Below are 15390 nucleotides of genomic sequence, written 5' to 3' on the forward strand. Positions count from 1 at the left end.
AGCAACTGTAAACATAACATTTCTGTGTCTAATCATTTTTTTTCTCCCCTTTTCCATTATGAAGGAAGTATAAATAGATGCAACACCCAGATAATAAATGCAAGGGGAAAGAGGAGGGCTGCTGGAAAGCCAAGGACAATAGTCAAGAGACAGAGTGACCAACCATTCCAGGTTACTTGGGACTGTTTGAGTTTTAGCACTGTAACTCCGACATCCTGAGAGACCCCTGTCCAGGGCAAATCAGGAAGGTCATTCTCTTCAAAAATACTTTTTTTTTCCCCCCCTGAAGGAAGAGAGGAGTCTTCAAGGAGAAGAAATGGGCAAAATAAGGTAGAGGCTCAGAATTTCAAACAGGAGCAGAGAAGGGAAGAAAGGATAGAAAGGTAGTTTAGAAAACTACCTAAAAGATTAATGATTTCAGGGAAAAAGAAAACTAATGTGGAGTGCCTAAAGTGAGAGAAGATAGATGGTAAAGAACAGAAGGGAAACGCACAGATTTGTTCTGGTTTGTTGATGCCAGGAAGAATAAGTAGGGGGAGGAAAGCAAACAGCCTACCCTGGGTAGGCCGGCGCTCAGGGAAACGCTTTCTCCCACGACAGCTCTGGAGGCCCCCGGTCCCGAAGGGCTGCTGAGAATCCTGTTCTCCTGTCTGAAAATTCCAGCTGTTCGTGGCTCTCTACCTTTTCTGCCTTGGTCATCCACCCGCCTGGAAGTCAATTAAGGATCCAAATCCTCCAGAGACTTTTCTGTGGTGATGATATCTCCTGGCACAGACATCTGAAAGCCAGGCACAGGCAAGACCAGGGCCTGTGGAGGGAGCTGGAGCTGGTGAGGGGGAGACCCCAAAGGTCACTTTGGGACCTGCCATGACAGCAAACAGGCAACGGAAGAAAGGGCCAAGCCGCACTGACTAGAAACCCAGACTCAAAGAGCACACAGCACGGCCCTGAGTGGCGGAACGACGTTGGAGAGAAGGCAGTGACCACAGAGGATGGAAGAGATGACTCTCTGTGCTTTTCCGCCCCGAGTCTGCGCTCCAGTACATCTATGAACAGTGAGCGTGTCTACAGCTCTGGGGCCAGAGACAAGCCTGTTAATGAAACTAATTACACACTTCCAAAACAAAGCAGACGAAGCGATGGTAACTGGTCGCCTGGAGTAAAATTTACATCAACGGTGAAAGTTACAGACAAGCAACGCCTACAGCGGTAGACAGACACTGTGAGGGAATCTTTAGGACCAGAAGGTTCGGACCTCTAGACCAGAAGAGTCCCGAAGCCACGCACAAAATAAAGTCACGAGGCAAGAAAAATATTGTTTCCTCAACTTTGTATATGATATACATGCAAAATACAGCTGATCATTCCATCATGATTTTAGTAGTCCAGTCTACATTCCTCTGAATTTGATTAAAGACAGAAATAGATATAAAGATGAACTCAGAAGTATGATTATTTAAATACTCACTTCGTAGCTGTCTCTTTATTTCTTTTGCAGGATCTAGCCAGTTCTACAGGGGGAGGGAAAAAAAAAAGGTTAATTAAGTCATAAAACATACTCCAGAGTCCAAAACGGAACAGTTTACAGTTCACATACTTGAGTGTAAACATAAATTCCTATTCAAAGCAGCTTTCACCCATTAGCATTCCACGGGGCTAAATATTGATTTGTTTTTGAATGTGTGTGTTATAAATAAAACATTAAAACACTTTTGAGGTGGGTCTCTTGGGCCTCATTTTCTTGGATCTGAAATCAAATATCTATCCAAATGATTAGATACAATATATCTACACAGTCTTTGTTCCATAGAACTCCAGCAAATAGCCCCTGTGGACAGTGAAATGAGAGCCTCTGTCAAGAACGTAATTGGGGGGCGCCTGGGTGGCGCAGTCGGTTAAGCGTCCGACTTCAGCCAGGTCACGATCTCGCAGTCCGTGAGTTCGAGCCCCGCGTCGGGCTCTGGGCTGATGGCTCAGAGCCTGGAGCCTGTTTCCGATTCTGTGTCTCCCTCTCTCTCTCTGCCCCTCCCCCGTTCATGCACTGTCTCTCTCTGTCCCAAAAATAAATAAACGTTGGAAAAAAAAAAAAAAAAAAAACGTAATTGGCTCTTAAAAGTGTATACATCCCAGTCAAAAACAGTTATCTCAACTCCTAAAGCCACCTTCTCCTCAAACTTTCTTTTCCCCATACCGTACAATGCTACCGAGAATACCATCAGATTGGAACTGATCGTTTCCTTCCTGCTCTTCATATAACATCCTTTTTAAACTTCATGCCAAGTTGCAAGTCAAATCATAAGGAACTCCCTTTCACTTCCCCCCTTTCTACCCTTTGAGAAAGTTAACAAAAAGATTCCAGGAAACTACTATAATATCTTAAAGCAAAAATCACCAAATTTGAACTACTAAGTTCAAACCACCTGAGGACATTAAACATTTGTCTTTTCAAGTTATCAGCAAAGATCCATTCAAAAAAACTTTTATGTAATTTTTGTCTCTCTTTTTTTAAACTTCTCCCACCTTATCCTTAAGTCAAACCTCTCAATTAAAGTTTACCCTACTTGGGGGTGCCTGGGTGGCTCAGTAGGTTAAGTGTCTGACTTAAGCTCAGGTCATGATCTCGTGGTCTGTGGGTTCGAACCCTGCGTTGGGCTCTGTGCCGACAGCTGAGCCTGGAGCCTGCTTCAGATTCTGTGTCCCCTCTCTCTCTGCCCCTCCCTTGCTCATGCTCTGTCTCTCTCTCTCTCTCTCTCTCTCTCTCTCTCTCTCTCAAAAATAAACACTAAAAAAAAAAAAAAAGTCTACCCTACTTCATCTTCACTTACGCAGGAGAACAAATACATTTTTTGAGATTTTTTTTTTTTTTGATTGAAACAGTTGAGCCTTGAACAATGTGGAGGTTAGGGGTGCTGACCCCCATACAGTCAAAAATCCACATATAAATTTTAACTCCCCCAAAACTTAACTACTATAAGATTACTATTGACCAGAAGCCTCACCAATAACATAAAGTCATTTAATGCATATTTCGTATACTATATACAGTATTCTTAAAAAGAATAGAAATTCTTAAATTTAATTCTTAAAAAGAAAAGAAAATGTTAAAATCATGAGAAAATACACAACTGTACTGTATTTATTGAAAGAAAACTGCGTGTAAGTGGATCCGCACCGTTCAAACCCACGTTATTTAAGGGTCAATTATAATTGGCTTTACAAGAAACAAGTTTCATTCATTCCAAAAGTATCCAAAGTAACGTACTGTAATATCTGTGCTTAAACAGAATTTTCTTCAGATATATAAAGCAAACAATGAAGATGTTTGTTGTTAGGTAGAAAATAAGAGCCTTCTGTCTTAACAATATATTGAACTGGTCAACAGAACATTAACTTAACACTATTTAAAAGTAGTAATAGGATGCCTTGAAAACAAAGCTGCATGGACCCCTGTGGGTTTTACTACACGACTCACGGCTTGCACTCAGCAGCAAGGATCTAAGGTGGGCATGTCGTACACTAACACTGGCCATATTCAAACGTCTCAATAAAGAGCTACCAGAGCTTGGTTGGGTTTCCTATTACTGGTGTCCCAGCTGCATGGCCCATTGATGTGAAGGGCCAGCAGGCGCTCCAATGGTACCTCCAGTGCTATGTCGGGGAGCAGCTCTAATTCTCCCCTTAGAAAAAAGCCTGGCATTCAGCTTCCTTGCCCGGCAGCTGCTGTCCCCACAACAGCTGGCTCACAAATGGCCGGCTATGATGAGTGCACAAGAATGAGGAAAACACATCTTTCAGTCTCTAGCCCAGACAGGGGGAAGCCAGGGAAGAGGCGAAGGAGGGTCACATGTGTTAGGGCATTTCATCTATAAACAGAGAAAGAAGAGAGTAGAAGGGAAACTACTTAACTGGTCTTAAACGACCAGACAGACCCTTCCAGAGCTCCGGTTTCATTACGTGACAGTTGTTACAGATGCCTGCTGGAGAACGCGGAGGAGAATGGCAGGAGCGACATCATCTTCTGTGACCCCTAAGGAATAACGCCATGTCCCAGTCATTCCGCATACTCCATTCTTGCCTGCATTATCAATTTCTTGTACAAGTTACTCAACAGGTTTCTGCACAGCATGGAGAGAGTCAAAGAGCCCTACAGACCCAGGAGAATGAGGGACCAGTTTCTGTGCACCAGCCAGCCAAATTCAGACTGAGTGCCATTCTCACGCCACTTTCCACAGTACTGCCAGCCAGAATATTAGAAGACTGAAGTGGCTTCTCCCCTTTATTACAGACCCCTATCCAAATACAAAGCGGACTAAGTTTACCTGATGCGATCAAAGACCAGCAGCAGAAGTGACTCCTGCCATCCGCCTACTGGTTTTCCCTTTGCTAACCATGCTCACTGCCACACTGTGAGTTCCACTCTCAAGGAGGAGGAGGTCCTCCCCTCCATAGCACAACTTTGCAAGGTCAGTGAGGGACCACATTACTTGTATCCTCCATAGTGCTTAGCAGGTGCAGACAACCAGCAAATACTAAATCAGTATCTGTTGACAGATATCTGCCCACTGCCATGCACTGGTCATCTTAAAAGACCACAAGTTACAGTATTCTTATCAGATTTGCTTTTATTTGAATGGTTATGATCCTGAATGGGATATAACTTTATTGCCTAGAGTAATAAATTCATAAGTAAAAAAAAATGACAATATGACTTTTAAAAGAAATCCAAGTCTATTATCTGCGTTATCAATTACAAAAAAATAAATATATAACTCATAAACAGGTAACAAATAAAAATACACTTCTCAGTTTTGACACTTGAGGAGTGCCAGATGGATCAAGAAACAAACACAGAAGGAGGGAAAAAGACACCAGAGAATGACATAAATGCATGCGAGAACGTGCGTACGCGTGTGCGCGCACACACGCACACACACACACATGATAGATTATGGTGCATAATTTCCAATTGTTTTTAAAGATTTGGCTGCCACATATATAGGCTTTGGAACTGGAGCTACATGGAGTCAAATTCTGGCTTTCACCAAGTCTGTGACCTTGGGCTCATTCTTCGCTTTCTTAAGCCTCTGATTCCTCAATTCTAAGATGAGGATCAAAACAGGTCCCTCATAGGGTAGTTCTTTTCAACTCTTCATTCAACCACCTCCTGAAGAGGAAGTACTTATGCAAAGTACTTTACCCAATGCCTTCAACACATGGGCTTTTTTATAATCATAAACTGGCCTATCACCTCTGGGTATATATCTCTTCTTCACATAATTTTATATTTCCAAAGGTGGGGTGTTACATATATTAAAGAAGTTACTATTTATATGAATGTTACTACCCAGAAAAAGTTAACAAATCAGACACACTGTCTTCATGGGCCAGATGAAATAAAAATCGGACCCCTCTTTCCTTAAAGAAAATTGTCTAATATTTGCCCTTTCTACAAAGCTACCCTACTACAGTGAAGAATCTTCCTGGAAACAAAGGCAACACATACCCCTTCTCATGAAAATAATTACCAGTATGACTAACACATACATTGAAGCGTTTGGACTAAAGTATTATCTAGCTAAGCTTTACTAAGTTTTGCCTGATAAGAATCCATCTGGCAAATTTGTTAACACAGATTTACCCACTACCCTCTTGAAACATTCTTCAGGAAAGGGGCCTGAGAATCTCTATTTTAAGTGACAGCTCCAGGCAATTCATAATCAGGCAAGATCGGGATTTTTCTCAGTGTTTAGAAAACTTTAAGGTACACATAACAAATGCAAAACTAAAAAGACCTAAAATCCACACTGGATTTCAATAAAATGTATCTTGGCTTATTAAAAATAAAAGTAAACTACTTTGCCAACTACACTTTCAATTCATTCATTCAATTCATTCAATTTGGTATCCCTTCTCCTCACCTTCCCCTTTTTACCTCCACTCTGTACCAAAAGTATGCACCCAATATAGATATTTATTTTCTGAATATCATGTAAACCAAGGAATAAATAAAAATTACAAGGAATCCTATCACAGGCTTCCAGCAGAAGTAAACTAAAATTAAAATGGGGTCCTAGAATATTATCAACTCATCTTAGAACACAAAACTGGAAGACTATGACTCAGTTGGGGGAAAAAAGTAACATCTTTACTTTCACTAACCTCTAACTGAAATCTAGCGTTACCATCAATTATGAATGTGGGAGAAAAAGTCCTGGTTAATATCAGCACTACCTTTACCTCTGTCACTTGTAGCAATCAAAAATACTTCCATATTCCACTATAGTTAGATACTGGTGACCATCCCAAATTTAATATCTTCAGAATATTGTTTATTTCTTGACTTCCTCTATAGGCCTCTGCATTTTATTATATAGTTAAATCACTATTCTGAGAAGCAGCCCACAGAATTCATTAGACAGCCAAAGGAATTAATGGCACAAAAAAGGTTAAGAACAAAAACCTGCATTAGAAGATTATAGAAATTTAACTAAGTAGCAAAGCAAATATCTGGACACATTTTTCTTTTGATACTGATTTATTTACTTTGAGAGAGATCACGAGCAGGGGAGGGGCAGAGAAAGAGGGAGAAAAAGAATCCCAAGCAGGCTCCACGCTGCCAGCGCAGAGCCCGATGTAGAGCTCAAACTCTCAAACCACGAGATCATCACCTGAGCCAAAACCAAGAGTCAGACGCTTTATCAACTGAGCCACCTAGCCGCCCCCGAGTGAAAAGTCTTTTGTAGACATTTTCAATACCTGTTACCAGAAAAAGGGTTACATAAAGATGAGTTTCAATTCTCCTCTAACAACAAAAACATCTAGGAAAATATAAAACCCTGATTAAGAATTATTATATTTAGATTCATAGGATGCTGGTGTTAAGAAAATCCTCAGAGACTATATGGTCCAAAAGTCCTTGTATAATGGGAATGGCTTAACTCCTGCCTAAGTGACTATGGTTGTTGGCACACTTCTCAAATGTGAGCCACTGGCTTTTGCTACATTCCAAACTTCTACCATCCTGTCACCTCAAAAGGATATTTGATCTCCTAGATCAGCACTTCTCAAACCTTAAAAGGTTTTCCTGAATCACCTGAAGATCTAGTCAAACTGCAGACTACAATTCGGTAAGTTCTATAGTATGGACCCGGAATTTTCCTTGTTAACAATCTTCCAGGTAGTGCCAGTGCTGGGGGCACCCTTGGAGTAGCATAGCCCTAGATTTCTTTCAATGTCTCTTCCTAAAAGTCAGATGCACAGAGACATTTTTCAAGTCCATCAACTGGCTTCACAGGTAGATGCCCAGCCTTCACTGGCTAAATATTCTATTTTTATTTCTATTTTATAAACATTCTACAGCCTCCTGTAGAAAGCCCTAGCAGATGGTGGCTTCCATGTGCCTACATGTAAGTATTTCTTTCTCTACCCCATCACACTAAACAGCTATATCAAATAATGCCAAGACCTACAGTCGTCATTCCACCAAGGTGCTAACCACTTTCGCCCGACAAAGAGGAACAGCCAGGCCCATCAACCAGCAGCAGCCCACAAGCAGTCCAAGGGTGTGGTCGTCTGCGCCGCAGGCCACTGAGCACCACAGACCTAGATAATAACCCAGGATACTGTCACAAAATCTGTCTCCGAGTCCCTCCCCCCCCCCCCCAAAAAGCCATCCATCTCGCCTAATACCCTTTCAGGCTGGATGCGAAGATCACAGAAGTTTTTTTTCCAAATGCTTAGCTGTGCCTTCCTCACTTTTGGTGGTTGTCAACTTGGTCAGGTGAGAGAAGTTAAATTCATCCGACCCTGCATTACCAAATGTTAAAAGCATAAGCTTACCTAAGATCTTCACTTTTCTCTTAGGAATTTATAGTGCTGAAGCAGGTCCCCTTTATTATACCTCTGCCTAAATGAGGTCTAATAGAACACTGCCCTAATGCTGGCATTAGCAGGGAAGTTCCAGGCTTTCTACATTAGAGCAAAATGTTCACTACGCACCTGGGAGAACGTGATTCAACTCTTGTCTGTGGTACGAGAACGTACAACTGGATTGAATACAGAATTTTATTAAAGAATAGTTTATATATGACAAATAGTGTATATGAGTTTTTAGTTCTGTTTTCCGGAGGGAAATGGACAGGCTATCAGACAGACACTTTAATCAATTTTCATAAAGTTAGCTGTGGATATCAACTACACTTCTAACAAGCTCCTCTTTCAATATGGCTTGAAGCAAAATAACAATCCCTGGGCTAGATGCCAAACTCTATTAACATCAAAAATTCAAGACAATGTTTTTCCCTTTAAAGAGGGTCCAAAACCCTTAATGATGGTTCCAGTTAGACATGAATCCAAGAACTAAATGGACTTGAAATTCCATACATAAACGAGTAACATGTTGCTTGATTCCACAAATTTTTAATGGCATTTTCCATAGTAAAGTTTACATAAAATTTCAAGAGACATTAAAAAGTTCTAACAGTAATAATGATAGATTTTCATACTTAGAGTAAATTGAAAAGCTTCCAACTCAAGATCTCAACCATGAGAAAGTACTACACTAAAATCAAAGGAGAGTTTAGATTTTTTCTCCATGGAAAATTTTTATACAAATAACCATAGCTTTACCTCGCCTTCAGTTTATAATATGTTGAAATAAGTGATTGAAACTTCTATAAATAGAGATAATATTCAGCATGAAAAAGCCAGCAGCTTAAATTCCTGTACGCTATAGTATCCTATTGTTGAAACTACGTGGGTTTCAAACACAATAGGACTGATTAAGCCAAGCTGATACAATGGTAATAACATTCTTGGGGGAAAAAATTAGGACACCATTCAAGTCTATATTAGAAAAATAAGAGTCCTTTTGCCTAGACGTCTTGAGGACTGGGTTTTGTCTACGTGAGAATGAATAAAAAATATAAAAGTCATGAAAGCAAATCAGATTATACATGAATAATTAAGTATACTGCCAATTACATGTAAGCGTTAAATTTTCTGAGAGGTTAGAAATTTCAGAAAGCACAGCCAGTTGTTTATTCCTCTTATGTTCTTTGGTTAAAGCCTAGATAGAAGTGTGTGCCTAATTATTATACGGGCATTTTCATCCCCACTTCATAAGAGAAACTGCAAAGGAAAATAAGGAATTAAGAGATATAGAACCCTCCAAACTTAACCTTATACTAATATTCTCTGCCTCAATGACCTGAGACTCTCCTCAACTCCAGCCATACCTTCTCATCCTGAACACTAGGTCTTCTCATCACACAGTGTCCTCCACCCTCCTTAGATTTCATCATCCCATTCTCAGATACAACCCTTTCCTCTTCTGCTAAGTTTTCTACCCATTAATTCTCACAGTACCTAATCTTCAGCTTCCTTGGACTTTCATCCTTTGGCCCCCAGCCATCTTCTCCCAACCTACTAGCCCATTTCAGCTTCAGTTATGTTCCTTCCTGGGTCTCTGGTGAATAAGCAGCTGGATTACCATCTCAGCAGCATCTCCAGTTTTCTAGATCTTCTGTCCCTCTTACCATCACCACTGTGGACACACCCAACTGGGAACCGCTATGATACTCCAGTTCTCCACTATTAGACCCAGGGTGCAGATGGCAATTAGAGAAAAACACCGATGTATTCTGTTGCCATCACAATTGTATGATCTCCAATTTCAGCTGGACTGTCAACAGCAATCCACATACTTGCCCTTAGTAGTCTGCCTCTCTGAGTCCCCAGTGCTACCCCCTAGTCACTCTTAGCAGACAATTTCACCCTCTATTTCTCAGAGCTTTGAGGCTGCGCTTCGCTTAACTAAGATTAACTTACAGATACACCACTCCTGGTCTTCCTTCTTGCAGACTCAGGGATGAGGCTGCCCTCTTTATTCAAAGCTTATCCTCTTTCTCTTCTCCACTTCAGGAGTTTCCATCATCATTCCTTTTCCTCTCGCTCCAACCGCACCCTCTCCTTGGACATTCCCACAGCCAAAGTCGAAGTTCTTTCCATCCAAGCAAATCAGTCAACCCCCAAATCCTTAGTAAACACTCTGTGCTGTCATACGTAATAGCCACCAGTCATAAGAGGCTACTTAAATTTAAATTTGTACAACTGAATAAAATTCCACTTCACTTCTTCTGTCACACCAGCCATATTTCAAGGGATCAATAGCCATCTGTGGCTAGTGGCTGCCATATTAGATAGAGCAGGTCTAGAACATCTCATCGTCATGAAAAGTTCTATTGGACTGTGCTGGTCTATATCCTGTTGTATCATTCTCCCATCTGTCCTCTTCAAAGCCAGCCTTCCTTAAACACTAGTTTATGCTCACTCTCACATTCTTTACTGTTAACTTTCCTCAGCCCTCACCCACTCCCTGATCCCTAATCATCATCTAGCGAACAACCTACATGCACTTCCAACTTAGAAAAATGAAAATGCTCCCAACCCCAAACTGCTGCTCCTCCTCCAAAGTCCCCATGTAAGAGTCTCCAACCAGCTCCCCAGCTCCCCAAGCCCCAAATGTGGAACTTAACCCCAACCCCCCCCCCCATTGCCTTTATGCCACAGAGATGAGGAGTCACAAAGTCCTACAGACATTACCTACTCAGTACCTCTGCCCTTTGTCTTCACTCCTAATGTCATTGCCCTAGTTTCCACCATCCCTGGACTAGATGACGGACCTTCTTCTGCCTCCGGTCTCAGTCACCTATGATCTCCGTTCACAACACGAACAGGTTATTCTTTCTGAAATGCAAATCTGACCATGTCACTTTCTTTATAAAAACCCTTCACATCAGAATATCTAGATTCCTTAGCACAAGATACAAGGCTTTCCAAAAAATGTTCTTTGCCTAGCTTTCCCATGATCGCCAACACTCTTCACAAAGCCACCCCAAATTAACCCATGATGTAAGTTAAAACACTGCTTGCTGAGAAAACACAGCTTCAAGACAAGTACCCAACTTTTCTTAAGCAAGTTCCACACCAGGCATGGGAGCCCAACACAGGGCTCAAACTTACCACCCTGAGATCAAGACCTAGGCGGAGATAAAGAGTTGGACACTTAACCGACTGAGCCACCCAGGAGCCCTCCCAACAACTCCTTGTAACTTGCCAATCGCTCACAGGTCCCTCCTATACAGAGACTCTGAAACTGCCACATCCCCCAGCCCTGTCAAGCAACTTGAAATTGCTCCCACACACCATCCTCATTCATGCTGGAGAGATTACTTTTCTTCTGTGCAGGATGTCCCTTACCTGTCCACATTCGGAGTATTTGTCACAATTCTCATTTTCTATAATAGAATGTTAATATTAAAGGGCTAATATCATTTCTAAAGTTTATAGATTTGCCCTTACACAACAATTTAAAATTTTCATATCACAGGCCCTTGTCAGGTAATAAAACTTAAAAGTGTCCTCTATCTAGTTACTAATAAATGTCCAGCTGGTATTTAGGACAGGGTATGTTAAGTTGTGTCATGGAACTGAAATTACTAGAAGTGTATCTACTTGGGTAATATTAGCCTAACTGCTATGGTCAGAAGGTTTGTGTCCCCCTAAAATTCCTATGTTGAAATCCTAGTGTCCAATGTGATGGTACTAAGAGGTGGGCCTCTGGGGGTAATTGGGTCATGAGAGTGGAACCCTCATATTGGGATTAGCACCCTTACAAAAGAGGCTCCAGAGAAGTCCCTCATCCTTTCCACCATGTAAGGACGCATCAAGAAGGCATGGTTTGTGAACCAGGAAGCAGATCCTTACCAGATACTAAATCTGCTGAGGCCCTGATCTTGAACTTCCAACCCTCCAGAAATGTGAAAAATTCCTGTTTTGATAAGCCACCCAGTCTCTGACAGTTTGTGATAGCAGCCCAAATGGACTAAGACACTGACCAAAAAGTTAATCTATTTTCTGTCCCAAACTACGTGAGGGACAGGACGTATCCCATCTACTTAACACAGCACAAGACATCCTGCAATATCCCATTTATAAACAGTGATAGCACCATTTTTAATCGGGGAAGAGGGAGCCTAAATGGTGGGGGGAGGGGGGAGGGGCACATGTGGGTACATGTGTGTAGTGAACAGTACATAAGACTGGACAGGAGAAAAATGAAATTCTTAGTTGGAAATTCATCTCCCAGGTGATTCTGCCAAGAAGGGAAAAGTTCCTTTAAGGAAGCACTGCCAAGGAATCTCACAGAATCACTATCAGTAAGTCGGGTCACCCTTAAATTTATTGACACCATTATAGAAACATCAACTGGAGAATTCACACTGGGAACGTAGTCCACAGTATCCTTCAACAACCCATATATGAAGTCTTGCAGGATGTCTTTTAGAATTGCGTCAGATGAAAAATCCCTCCAAGGCAAGAGGATATTCTTCCATTTTTCCAGTCATGATAGCTATAAAATAGCATACCCATTTTTATGCCTTGACAGAAAGTTAAAAATTGTTGCATTTTCTATTTTTTTTCCTTCCTAGTTTACCCAGTTTTGAACCGTACTGTTAATATTCATTGGCTAGGTGACCTTGGGTGAATTATTTAACTTCTCTATGCCTCGTCTTTCTGTGTTTACAAAGTGTGGTTCATAATACCAACCTTTTGGGGTTGTTCTGAAAACTACAGGAGACAACACTTGTAAAGTGCTCGAACACAGCCTGGTGCATTGTGAGAATCCCAGAATGATTAGCTATTAATAGTCACGTCTATTTTATTCGGAACATGTTTTATGATAAAAGCCACCTTGGATTCTTTTAAAGATGAAGTTATAAATAAGTATGCTTAACTACGAGCCTCAATGTAAATATGATATTTCCATCCAGAAATAAAACTGCCCCACTGCACACTTTATTATTGAGATGGATTCCACCTGGAATGCCTGCTCCACGCTAGCAGCCATTCTTCAAGGCATATATTAACTTACTTGTTCTTCTAAAAGCTGTTATCTGGCCTAAAGTCAACATGATACTCATGATATGCCCTGCCATCCCACAATGGGCCCTCCCCAACTCACTACATGGCACTTCCATCCATCCAAGAATCCAGACCTTCTTATTAGTGTTGGGTCATCCCTCACACCCAGTCAGCTGATTGATTCTACCTCTTTCCTCAATCGGTCTTCAATCATTTACTTGTCGTTCTCAACCACAATTTCACCTGAGGCCACTTCCTGTTTTGGGTGAGCAGTGCCGCTCATGCCCCTCTCCTCCCTGTCCCTCTCACAGCCCAAGCCCACCCACTTTATGTCTCTCCTTAAACAGCATTCTCTCTCCTAGCCATCTCAGCGTCAATATGCTCTCCCATAGAGCAGTAATCAAATTTTAGTAACTGTTTAACTCAGTTTTTCACGGTCTCCTCAACTGGAACGTAAGTGGGGACATCGTGAAGGCAGGGTCTTTGTCTTAACTGTTTACTGCTAGATTCACAGGAGTACCACTGCTTTGCACACAGGTAATTTTTTTTTTAACCTAAAGTTTACCATCTTAACCATTTTTTAGTATACAGTTGAGCAATGCTATACAACAGATTCTGAAATGCTTTCATTTTATAAAACTGAAACTCTATTCCCATTGAATGATTGCTCCCCATTTTCCCTGTGCCCCAGTCCCTGGCAACACCATTCTACTTTTTGTTTCCATGAACTTGATTATGGATACTTCACTTAAGTGGAATCACAGTGCTTGTCCTTTCGTGACTGGTTTATTTCACTTAATATAATGTCCTCTAGCTTCCTCCTGTGACAGGATTTCCTTCTTTAAGGCTCAATAATATTCCATTCACCACATTTTGTATGGACAACGTTTTGTTTATCCAATTCATTCACTGATGGACACTGGATTGTTTCCACCTCTTGGCTGTTGTGAGTAATGTCACAATGAACATGCGTGTGCAAATATCTCTTCAAGCTGCCACTTTCAATACTTTTGGATATACACCCAGAAGTGGGATTGCTAGATGATATAATTTCTAATATTTTGAGTAACCTCTGTACTATTTTCCATTATAGCTGCACCATTTTACATTCCCACCACTAGTGCTCAAGGATTCCAATTTCTTCATATCCTCACTAACTCTTCTTTTGTTTTCTTGCTGGTGGCCACACTAATGGGCGTGAGATGGCACAAAGTCACTATTTAATAGATATTTGTTAATGTCTAGATAGACGGAGGCCACAAAGATAAAAAAGTATGGTCTCTGCCCTCAAGAAGTTCCTAGAGTAACAGTAAGAAAGACTGATATAAATAAGGTTTGTGCTGAATGTCTAGATAACAGATGGAAGAAACATCAACTCCCCTTGAGTTGGGAGCTGGAGGGGTGGTGGTAGTAAATGGTCAAGGAAACTCTCATAGGGCAGGATACTTAAATGTTAAGTAAGCACTCAGATACAAAAAAGAATGGGAAGGGCATTCCAAAGGTAAAGAATAATATGTTCAAGCAGATATAGTATGGACCAACAAGGCTCCTGTTAGGAGAGAAATCTGGTGTGGACTGAATCCAGACCGTATGTGAGAGGTTACTGGAAAATGAAACGAAAGTGGAGCCTTGTAAGCCATACTAAGAGGATTAGGTTGTATCCAGTAAATGGTGTTATGCCAGGGAGAGCCAAGATCCAATGTGCACTTCAGAGAACTCAATCTAGCAGCAGTGTGAAGGAAGCATCACCATAGGGGCCTGGGGCCAGGCAGTTAATCCACATAGGAGGCTAACAAAATGGTCAAAGCAAGAGAGGACAGGGACCTAAACCAAAGCAAAACTGTGGACAGAGAGAACCAAGAGAAGGATGTTAGTGGGTAGAAAAGACAGAGCTTTTTGACTGATAAGCAATGGAAGGAGGTGGAAGGAGGTGGAAGGAATCTCTACCTAACTCTTCAGGGAACAGATGAAGTTTAAGGGGCAGATGCCAGCTTGCTTGGAGACAATGGACTGCAGTGCAGTGTCCAGTAGGCAGCTAAATAGGAGTCGAAGATTCAGGTCAAAGATATGGATTAGACACATATATTGGAAGTTGTAAAAATAAAAACTAGTGAATCCTAGCTAAATACCACTCTTTCTTATGTAAATCTAGTGTTGCAGACATACCAGATGTCTTTATGTAGCATATCCTGTTTCTACTAACAGAACGTGTTTTTCTGCATATTTTACAACATGCTAAATGGTTTCCCTTTTTCCACACGGCTTAAATGCTTTTATGAATCTCCCCATATGTAGTCTCAGAAAAAGTGGATAATGATAGCCAATTCCCATCACTTTCTCTTTTATAGCTTTGCGGACCAGCAGAAGGCCCATGGTTGGAAACATTATCAAGACCACTTTTAATTTCAAGTCTAAAAAGAGCAACTAGTTTATTTAGTTGAATATCTAATTTGTTATTACTTCTGA

The 15390-nt window shown here is 41.2% G+C and overlaps 1 protein-coding gene across 50 annotated transcripts in view; it reads right to left on the reverse strand.

Moving 5' to 3' along the window:
• Window positions 1-15390, reverse strand: part of EPB41L2 (erythrocyte membrane protein band 4.1 like 2) — a 220415-nt gene that overhangs the window by 70039 nt on the left and 134986 nt on the right. For all 50 annotated transcript variants that reach the window (XR_006299058.1, XR_006299057.1, XM_043592371.1 and 47 more), the window contains one exon: window positions 1469-1511. Coding sequence is in view for 48 of the 50 variants with exons in the window: in XM_043592371.1 (XP_043448306.1) it covers window positions 1469-1511 (43 nt within the window). In the remaining 2 variants the exon portion in view is untranslated. The remainder of the gene's footprint in view (window positions 1-1468; window positions 1512-15390) is intronic.

The sequence above is a fragment of the Prionailurus bengalensis genome, chromosome B2 (genome assembly GCF_016509475.1).
Source record: "Prionailurus bengalensis isolate Pbe53 chromosome B2, Fcat_Pben_1.1_paternal_pri, whole genome shotgun sequence".
Taxonomy (NCBI): domain Eukaryota; kingdom Metazoa; phylum Chordata; class Mammalia; order Carnivora; family Felidae; genus Prionailurus; species Prionailurus bengalensis.